Source organism: Zea mays, chromosome 2, assembly GCF_902167145.1.
Source record: "Zea mays cultivar B73 chromosome 2, Zm-B73-REFERENCE-NAM-5.0, whole genome shotgun sequence".
NCBI lineage: Eukaryota > Viridiplantae > Streptophyta > Magnoliopsida > Poales > Poaceae > Zea > Zea mays.
In genome coordinates, this window is record NC_050097.1 from 193,161,821 (window position 1) to 193,172,566 (window position 10,746).

At 48.7% G+C, this 10,746-nt stretch overlaps 1 protein-coding gene across 1 annotated transcript in view; it reads right to left on the reverse strand.

Annotated features, from left to right (window-relative positions):
- LOC118476403 (isoamylase 3, chloroplastic-like) overlaps positions 1–9,846 on the reverse strand; it is a 29,429-nt gene extending 19,583 nt beyond the window's left edge. The window contains exons 1-8 of the mRNA XM_035965423.1: positions 9,689–9,846; positions 8,496–8,583; positions 7,937–8,034; positions 5,885–6,032; positions 5,703–5,807; positions 5,340–5,444; positions 5,113–5,247; positions 4,743–4,928 (exon numbers count right to left, since the gene is read on the reverse strand). Coding sequence (XP_035821316.1) covers positions 4,785–4,928; positions 5,113–5,247; positions 5,340–5,444; positions 5,703–5,807; positions 5,885–6,032; positions 7,937–8,034; positions 8,496–8,583; positions 9,689–9,843 — 978 coding nt within the window. The 5' untranslated portion in view covers positions 9,844–9,846 and the 3' untranslated portion in view covers positions 4,743–4,784. The remainder of the gene's footprint in view (positions 1–4,742; positions 4,929–5,112; positions 5,248–5,339; positions 5,445–5,702; positions 5,808–5,884; positions 6,033–7,936; positions 8,035–8,495; positions 8,584–9,688) is intronic.
- Between the last annotated feature and the right edge of the window lie 900 nt (positions 9,847–10,746).

Sequence of the window (10,746 nt, forward strand, 5' to 3'; positions counted from 1 at the left end):
GAGTTGTGTACTCTTTGAGTTGTGTTGCGAGCTCTTATTGCTGCTTGTGTGCGTGTTGCTCTGATCTTTTGAAGTCTTGTGTGCGTTGCTCATTCCCTCCCTTACTCCGTATTTCTTTGTGAATCTTAAGTGTAAGGGCGAGAGACTCCAAGTTGTGGAGATTCCTCGCAAACGGGATATTGAAAGGCAAAGCAAAACACCGTGGTATTCAAGTTGGTCTTTGGACCGCTTGAGAGGGGTTGATTGCAACCCTCGTCCGTTGGGACGCCACAACGTGGAGTAGGCAAGCGTTGGTCTTGGCCGAACCACAGGATAAACCACTGTGTCATCTCTGTGTTTGATCTCTTGTGGTATTGTGTTTTGTTGAGACTCCTCTCTAGCCACTTGGCAATAATTGTGCTAACACTTAACAAGTTTTTGTGGCTATAAGTTTAAGTTTTACAGGATCACCTATTCACCCCCCCCCCCTCTAGGTGCTCTCAATCACCGAGCTTTCCAGGCCACCGAAGTCGTCGACTTCTTCATCGTTCATCATCTACAGAAATAACACAAAACATAAATATATATTAAAAAAATGTCACACACCTGCTCCAGCGCCCGGTCAGACCTCTCCCAGACATTGTCGCGGCTGTGAGGACCCCACATCCTGTCGTAAAGCGCCCCAGCGGACCGCTTTAGCACCTCGTCTTCGACCTGGAAGATTCCACGGTCGAAGTCTTCGTTGGACCAGTCAAAAACTTCGAAGTGCTTGCATCCCTCACGGGACAAAGCATTCGCAGCCCCCTCGCAGGTAATGAGCGAGGCAAAGGACATGAGGCCCGTCACGATGGACGAGAGTAGCTCCAACTCCTCCTGCAGCCACCCGAGGAAGCGGAGGCCCACCTCCTCGCCAGACGTATCAAAAGGGGCAGTACGCGCACCAAGCTCCCGGTACGCATCCACGAGCAACGCGTGTGCTCGGTCGACCCCAGTGTGGGTGGAGGCCTCCGCTTTGTCCAGATAGCCGCGCAGACTCCTGTGCCCCGACTCCGCGTCGGTAGCGCGCTTGAGGGCGAGGTTGGCCTCAGCACGGGCAGCCTGGGCCTCTGTGCGGGCCCTGTCCGCATCTTCCTTTTCCACCGCAAGCCGGCGGCCGAGGTCCTCTTTTTCAGCCTCCGCCACCAACAGCTTCTCCAGCAAATTGCGGCTCTTGTTTTCCGCGGCCGATTTGTCTCGCACAGCCTCAGTATGCTGCGTTCGGAGGCGTTCAATCCTCCCCTCGAGTCGCCGCCTTTCGGCAGCAAACTCCGAGGTCAACGCCCCCGACGCAATGTGCTCGGCGAAGGCGGCCACCTGGCACAAAAGACTGTCAAATTCGAAGCCATAAAAGAAAAACAAACTCCAAGAGGCAAAGATTACTCACGTGTTTCAGCTGTCGCGCAACTGAGCCAGCCACGTCCTTCACGGTGGCGGCCGAAGCAATTTCGCCGCTGGCACAAAACCTGGACCATGGGTCCTGTGAAGACCCCTTTGCCCCGGCTGCCACAACAACCGGGCCAGCCGACACCGACGCCGGGACAACAGCCAGTTGCCCGGACTCTGCTCCTGCACCATGGTCAAGTCAGAAACCCAGACTCCGTTCAAAAAAAAAAGATTACTCACCAGCAGGTCCCCGCCCTGTGTGGGCGTCGAATATCGCGACCCCGCCCACAAGGTAGTCTTCCACGGAAATATCCATGGAAACTTCGGCGCCACCCACCGCCGTCTCAGCAGCGCGTGGTGGCGAGGGCAGCTTTCGCTCTTGTATGGACGCGGCAGGCTTCACGCTCGCCCGCGCTATTTTGACTCCGCGCCGCGGGTCCCCAACTCTGGCGAACGCCCGGCGCTTCCGCGGCGCGTCTTGACGACCCTTCTCCATCACTGCCGATACAACAGCAACAACATTCCGTCCGTAAGGGAAAATTTTCATCTCACGAGCTAATCGAGATGTAAACATGTCCTCGCCAGCCGTCCGAGGAATCGGAACATTCCTAGGCCAGCGACCCCCGGTAACCTTCAGCATTCGCGCGGAAGATTCCCGAAGCTCGAGCGAAGACATCGTCTCCCTGGGAACCACGCAGGTCTCTAACAAATCCGCAGCAAAACGTTTGGAAGCCCTCAACCCCTCTGTCGTTGTACCTAATTTCCTCTTCTTGGCGGCCGCGCTCGGCGCTGTTCCCCGCGAAGGGCCTTCGTCGGCCGTTGTCACCACATTTTTTCCCCGGCAGACAGCAGCATCGGCATCGTCGTCCCCTGGGTAGCCGGCGTACGGCAAACAGTTCAACTCAAATACGCGGTTCAACCTAACATTCGAACCGTGGATATCCCAACTCCGCAGGGTCTCCGTCCTCGGCACATACCTTCCTACAATCTTCGCGGCCTCGGCCTCCACTTCGCGCACAAACGCGGCTGGGTTCCGACCGCGTAAATCGACCACAAAGGCAGGACTTTGCACCAACTGGTCGGCATCCAACGGGGGCACACTTCGCCCAGTACCCAGCCGTGTGCCAAGGGCCACACTCCATAGCCGATAAATTCCTCAACCAAGTCGCGCCTGCTACTCAAGCGGGCAGCATACCGAAGGGCCCCTTCGTCCTCGTCCTCCTCCGCCACCTCAAATGGAGGGAACGCCACATAACAGTGTGAGCACAGAATGGTCGGAGGGAGGCCAGGCAGGTCTTCGACTTCCCCAGGAGACACATAGAACCAAAAATCCCACCAGTTGCCCCACTTGTTCCTGGCACAAGGGACTATCTCCACGACTTCAGCCGAAGTCTTCCCAGTCCTCGGCGTGAAGGTGCACGATCCAAATTGTGCAATCTTATTTCCTATTTTCCTTTTCTGCCAATGCAGGCAATAATTCTTGGCGAAGACCTCCACAGACGGCTGCCCGCCGTAGGAAGTAACCGCCCAAACATACTTCGCCAGCGCAACCACAGCGTTAGGCGTCAACTAGTGGACCTACACTTCGAACCTTCGCAACACCTCCGCCACGAAGTGATGTGCCGGGAGGCGAAGGCCGGCGACAAAAAAGGCCTCAAAAACAACCAACTCGCCTTCAGGCTCGGGGATCTCCTATGCACCCGGAACCCGCCCGACGCCGTCACCAAAGTAACCGAGCCGCTGCATCTCCAGCACGCGGACCGAGGAAATCCTCGAAGTATCGAACTCCACGGTATGGCCAGGCTACAACTCCATCACCGCCAAATCGCTCAAAGTATCCTCGGACGACGGCACGGTCGACGACGCACTCGCAACAGACGAAGAAGAAGACATTGCAACGTACCATCGGCGGCGACGCGCGGTCTGCTTGATGCGGGCCACTGGGCCAGATTTCCGAAGCGGGAGAGCAAGGAGGGCAGGCAAGCAGTTTACAAAAGCTAGGGTTTCTACTGCATAAACGCAAGCCGGAAGCAGGCCCGGCCGCGGTCGGCTTTTTATAGGCACGACGCGACGCCTCGGGAAACATGCAGTCCAACGGTAACACGTCCATCAACGGCCACATTTCAAAAAAACCCGCGGGACAACTTCGAGCGAGGGCAGCGTCTTCACCATCTAACGGTGGTCTTCGGCACCAGCTGACTTAGTCGAACTGGTCCCTCGGAGGGCAAATGTTGGGGCGAAGGCGAACACGCCACCCTTCGCTCTACGACTTCGTCCTCTCATCGCGCAGACGAAGGCTACATCCACAGAACACACCAGAACAAGCCGAGGGCGCCGACCGGACGGAGGCCTGTGCGACCCCCTTCGCTCTCGTGTTGCAAGACGAAGGCCCTGCCGATGACTACGGACCTCCCGCGTCGTCACCACCGGGGGAGGCCCATGTGTGATTCGGCCCATAGTGATGGGCCCCGCGAGGACAAGTGCGATAAGGGTCGTGTCTGTAATAAGGTTTACCTTAATGACTATCTGTAACCTCCCCTCGTGGGAATATTCTGGGGATAAACCGGGTACTCGAGGGTCTAAACGTCTTTGACGGGGACAGGCGGCCCCTCGAGTACCTATAAATACCCCCGTACAGTGCCCATACACGGGAGATTGAAAAAGCTTTTGGCATTCCGTGCTAAACTTTGCAAATACTCTTTTCACCGTCCCGTTGGATCAACTTGCCCTGGTGAGCAGGTTCCAACAGTGTGTTTGATGGTCAGTCTCCCAATCTTCCCTCTATCCTTAGGCAGGCTGATGATGAGAGAAGATTATGGGAATTAGCTGGGGCCAAGGGTCTATCCTATTTGGCAGCTCCATTGCCTGGTGTCTGACCCCCCCCCCCCCACCACCACTCTTTTTCAGTTGGTAGTTTAAGTGAGGCTTCCATGGACATTTTTATTTATGCTTGTAGCTGGCCACCGTGAGGGGCTTCTTGTATTTTTTGTCTTCTTTAGACCTTTTTCTTCTTCTTAATATAACTCTAAGGCACAGTTCCCCTGCGCTTTCGAGAAAAAAAAACAGTCTACCGTCAGTACGACACACAATGGAAACATATGTATCATGCATCAAACCACATTGTTTAGTCACCAGAGATGCTTGAATAAACACCATTGCAAGAGATATGCAATAAGTAACAAAGATGGAATCACCCAAAAAACAAGGAGGATACCATGCAAATCATGACATTTTTAACCTAATATAGGCATCTAGCAGTATCAGAGTGCATCCAAAAAATGTCACATGTAATACAAAGTGCATCTCAGTTTAGAAAGAGAAGCTTAGGACCATGGTTTTACCGCAACCCGAGAAGTTCAGCAGCTGTGCACTGTTGTTGAGATCTAATATGTAATAGACCTACAAGGACAACAATTTGTTTTTCTCATAAATTCATCCAGAAATTGATGAGGCTCCATTATATAAGTCTCTCCATGGACTTGGAACTTAGAACATGTAGCAGCAAGTAAAGAGGTACTCTGCAAGACCTTGTTATCAAGGCCACGAAAGGAAGTCATGTAAGGGTTAGCATCATCAGCTTCATTTGTATGGTTGTAAACTACATCCAGAATAACCTATTGAAACATCATTATAGAATTAAATATTTTTTGGACTAGGGTATTAGAAACAATGCTGAAGAAAAAGATTCATCATTCTACAGGATGTCAATACCTCAATTCCAGCATTATGAAATGCCTTCACCATCTGTTTGAACTCTTTGGAAGCAGCCACAGGTCCACCACCCGCACTAGCATAACGACTCATGGGTGCAAAAAAGTTGATTGTAGAATATCCCCATGTATTTACCTTTGAAATGAAAAAGTGGGAGTGTCACGCACTCACGCCACTGCTGAATGTGAGGGGGTAATGACCCATCGAAAAGGTTATCAAACTTTTACCATGTGATCCCTTGGGTTAGGGAATCTCTTAAACTCCAGCTCATCAAACTCAAAAACAGGAAGTAGCTCCACTGCATTAACGCCAAGTTCCAGCAAATGAGGAATCTACAAAACCAGCACTATTTCATGTATAAGTCATCAAAATATCAGCATGGAAATTGGAAGGTAGCCTGTGTCAATATCAGGTACCTAAAACTAAATCAGCAGAAAGAACAATTTATGATAATAATAATAATAATAATAATAATAATAATAATAATAATAATAATAATAATAATAATAAGTGATCTTGCTAACATAGGACTGATGGAATCTAAAACCAAAACAAGTTGTGCTTACACGCAATGGAATAGGTAATCTTACTTTGTCAATGACACCAAGGTAACTTCCACGAATGGCTGGACCAAGCTTGCTTGACTCATCCGCAGTGAAGGCACGGACATTCATTTCATATATAACAAGATCTGTCTAGATTAAAGAACAAAAATGTGGTGACAATTACGCGTTTGAGATATTTAGTGCATTATGATAAATAATCTTAATACCTCAGGCAAATTAGGAAGCTTATAATTGTCACCCCAGTCAAAAGGGGAGCTATCAAAATCATATGTTCCGAAAAGCTGGCTTGGCTTCTCTTTTTCAACTGCAAAGTGCTTTCGACCAGAAACTAATTTTGCATAAGGGTTTTTTTTTCTTGAATACGCAGGAGGTCTGCGTATTTTTATATTAAGAAGAAAAAAGGGGGTGGAACCCCAGAACACAAGCAGCAGTTTTACAAACTCACGCCACCATTTACGGACTCCCACACCTAAGACAACTCCTCTAAATGGAAGAAAGAGAGAGTTTTAGCGCCAGCCAAACGCCAGCACATCAACTCCTCCCTAGCTGCCGAAAGGGCGACCTCAATACTCGGGCTACAACCATCAAACACACACCTATTCCTGTGTTTCCAGATCGACCACGCACCAAATATGACCAGCAAGTTGAAACCATCCGACAAAGGCTTGCCCACCACCTCGGCACTCTTCTCCCACCAAGAGTCAAAGCAGCCATCACCTGTAGAGGGACAGAGCACCTGGAAGTCCCCTGACCGAAGGAAAAGGAACCAAAATTGCTTCGCAAAGCTGCACTCGACCAATAAGTGATTAATAGTTTCATCCGCCTGGTCACAAAGCGGACAGCAGACGGGATGATCCATTCCCCTTTTAGCCAACCTGTCAGCTGTCCAACATCTATCATGCACAACCAGCCACATAAAAAATTTGCATTTCCCTGGCGCCCAGGTCTTCCAAATCCGTTCAGCCGGCCCAAACTCAACAGCTCCAAGGAGAAGAACCTGGTAGGCAGAACTAGAGGAGTAATCCCCCGACGCGCTGAACTTCCAAAAATGCTTATCAGGAATCCCAGGTTGAAGAACTAAGCCCTCCAACAAGTCACAGAGATCCAAAACCTGTGCAAGCGCCCTGACTGAAAGCGCACCCCTTATATCAGCCACCCAATTCAGATTTGTTAGAGCATCTTTTACCAGCCTTTTGGAAGCGACACACGTAGGTACATGCTCAAGAACCTCAGGTGCCACCTCACCGATGCATCTACCATTCAGCCACCGATCCTTCCAAAAGAGGATATCATGTCCATCACCCAATTGAGACACAACTGCAACATTGATCAAGGCTTCCATCGCACCACAGGCCTGAACAGGGAGGACCGACCAAGGCTTAGAGTGATCGGTTCTCTGGAGCCAAGGCCACCTAGCTCGAAGCGCCACGCTCAAAAGCCAAAGATCAGTGATCCCAAGCCCGCCCAGAACTTTAGGCCTAGTAACCTTACCCCACACCACTAAACAGTGACCACCATTGGCTTGTTTTCTTCCTTTCCAAAGGAAACCTCTTCTTATCTTGTCAATAGCTTTGGTGGTCCAATTAGGGAGGTCCAAAGCCATCGCAGCATAAATCATTTTTGCTGTGAGAACAAACTGAACATAAACAGCTCGACCCGCTTTTGTCATCAGGTCGGCCTTCCAACCCGGGAGTACACTAGCTGCTTTGTCCACCAATGCCTGTAGTTGGGCCTTTGAAAGCTTTCCCAAGGACAGGGGCAGTCCAAGATATTGACACGGGAAATCTGAAATGGGGCAGGGGAGAGAAGCTTGGACCCGCATCAAATCATCTTCGGTACAACGAATGGGGAACACACTACTTTTCAGGACATTGGTCTTGAGCCCCGAGGCTTCCCCAAAAAGCCGAAGGATCTCCAGGACCAAATTGATGTCTGAAGCCACCGGCCTAAGAAAAAACCACCGCGTCATCCGCGTAAAGAGAAAGCTTGTGATGCAAAGTCCCAGCTGATAGCTGCTGAAGTAACCCTTCATCGGAAGCCTTTTGAATGAGCAAGTTCAGAACATCCATAACCAAAATGAACAACATAGGGGATAGTGGGTCTCCTTGCCTTAGACCCCTCTGGTGCGAAATGATCTCCCCATGAACGCCATTTAGCAAATTCTTGTGGAGGAAGTAGCCAACAGCCCACAAACAACATCACACCAAATCTGCCCAAACCCCATTTTCCTCAAAACCCCAATGAGAAACGGCCATGACACGGAGTCAAAAGCGCTGTCATCAAATCTATGACCTTGTTGCCACCCTTGAGGACCGCTAACACGATACCCATAGAGAACACAAGAAGCAGGCAAACCCTGAAATTAAAAGAAACAGAGAAGGGTTCTTTAAGGTTGACAGATGAGTACAGAAGTACAATTGTAGTAAATTACAAGTGAATAAATATTTAATAATAGAGCATGCATACGAGGGGCACCAAAATAGATAGAGGCTAAAGAAAATACAACTGATGGAGCAAAATAGTCCATTTTATGAGACAGTACTGAACAGTGCTTTCTGTCAACAGGGAAGACATAACAAAAGGTCAGCAATTGGAAATATAGGGCATCACATCAGGTACGGTCCCTCCCAAATGCAGGTAATCTTTATTAAATGGAGCATGCACTTGAATAATATGTAACCATAATAAAAAATATATACATCAGAAAAAGTATTGTAGTTCTTGTTCTGTGAATGTTAGTCTGGATCAAGCTGTCCATAAAAAAGAATAATGTGTTTATCTCCAAAGGTAAATAGTATCGGAACTAAAGAAAACTACCTCCACTGACACATGCCATATATCTCCAGTTTTGTTCTTCTGGCGGTCTAAAGCAAACTCTATAATGTCCGCATCATCTTGGGTGCCTCTGAAAAGATTTCAGAAAAGTCGGAAATCTGCATATTGAGTATGTCATATTACTTTTGGAGAGCAAAAAGAAAAAGGCTAGAATTCAGTGTTTTCAGAATGGTGATGATTTGAATCAAGCTCCAAGTTTATGATTCAGATCATTACAGGAAATAAATGTAAGAGATCGTGAACTATATCATTCCTTGTGGACCCTATCACGTAATAACCCTTCAGTTATGGCTTCGATTTGGTCTGTTGGTATGTGGTGGTGAAAATGGATAAACCCCGTGGTGAAGGCTCCCACATGATTGGTGTCAGGGGAAGGGATAAACCGAGGCCAGCCTCCCCCGCAAATGCAGATAGGTTGCTTCGAATCCGTGACCTGGTGACTCAATGAGACAACTCTCACCATTGCACTAGGCCTGCCCTTCTAAAAAAGGGAATGTAGCACAAGCCAGGAGGTCATCAATCTAGTATTACTCTCGTCCAAATACGCTTAACTTCAGAGATTTGATAGGATCCGGTGATTAGTGTTGGTATGACCGCATCCAAGGATTTAGTGGCAGTGAAAATGGAAATGAAAATTTCTATTTGCCAAGGATCATTTCCATAAAAGTGATATCGGTTATAACTGTTTATGACCATTACCATATTTAAACTTTTGATTTTCTAATTTCTTTCAGCACAGTTTGGTGTCGTCACCAAGTTAAACTGAAAATATAGCGAGTTTTCAACCGACTTGGAATCATTTTCCATATAGAAAATATTGTTATCAACCACTTTCATCCCTGTATGATTCTTTTCAGTTGAGGGACAATCAGGTATGAGGGTGTTCATTAAAGCACTTTAGATTCCAGTGTACCAAGTGCATCCCAGAACACGAAATAATGTGTGGTGGGTTGCACAAACAGTATTGGCATCTCTTTAAAACCCTGAAACAAGAGTAGCCATGGACTGACTAATCAAGGTTTAATATGAAGTCCCAAAGAAAGCAACCATGAAGTATGAACGCATGCAATAATACTGCTAATTAAAATTGGAATGGAAAAGATTATAATTCCAAGGTGGCCAAGAAACTACACACGTTCAACATCACAACATAGTTTTAAGAGATAAAATGTTACCTCTCAGGAAGTTTCAAGCAAAGGGTGACAGAAGAAGCATGCTGTGAGAATATTGCAAAATTTAGCCCATCGTCAACTTGTGACACTCCTAGGGGGAAAGCTTTGCCTGAAGAATATTTCAAGGGCACTTCATTGCCAGATGAGGTGTGCCCCATTTCCTATAGTTACGAAATGGCTAAACATTATCCCCAAAAGAACACAAGACAAACAATGCATACTAAGTTCAGAAGCAAAATTCGATTTCGGAAGAGCAAAATGTGTCAGAATACAGCTTATAAATACAGAGCACATTTGCATACAACAAAATTTTACTTGCACAGTACCAACGCATCACTTGAAAATGGCCATGATAATGTCAAGCAACACGATATCATGAACGCAGTGGTCTAACTGTCATATGAAATAAGAGTGCTCTATAGGCCCTGGAGCTGGTGTGATGAGATACCTTTATCACACTTCTCCCCGCCTTCCCGCTCTGAACTTTCGTCGTGGTACTCCGCAAGACCGCAAGGCATCAAATCCCTGCACCTGTGGCACCACGAAATTTGTTTGGATCAGATAAAGCTCAGCATCACAGCATACCACCAAGGCATGAACCAACCAAAAATCGAGACACCTGCCTTTCCAAAACACCCTCCTCCTCCTCCACACCCAGACGCGATCCCGAGCTTAGTCTCCCGCAGAACTGCACAGAGCCATAGACTCACAATGAGGCGATGAGCACAGCATTCAGCATCGAGACGAGTCGCGCGGTCGCGCCACGTGCCCACGTATCGAGGGAATGTAGCATGGCACGACCAAATCAACATCTGATTCGAGACCCCACGACAGAACCACTCACCGATTGCCGAGCCCGTGGTGGCGAAGCGGTCGCAGGAACGCGCTGCGTCGAGTGGCGGCGGCGACGGAGTGCAGCGGGGCACGATTTGCACCGATGAAATCCATCCAAGCGTGTGGGGGGGGGGGATCGGGCGCTGCGCTGGTAAGGGAATGGGGCTAGTTTATAGAGTGGCGGCACCCCTAGGCTCGCAGCTCTCAAGGACACCGGTGGGGGAGTG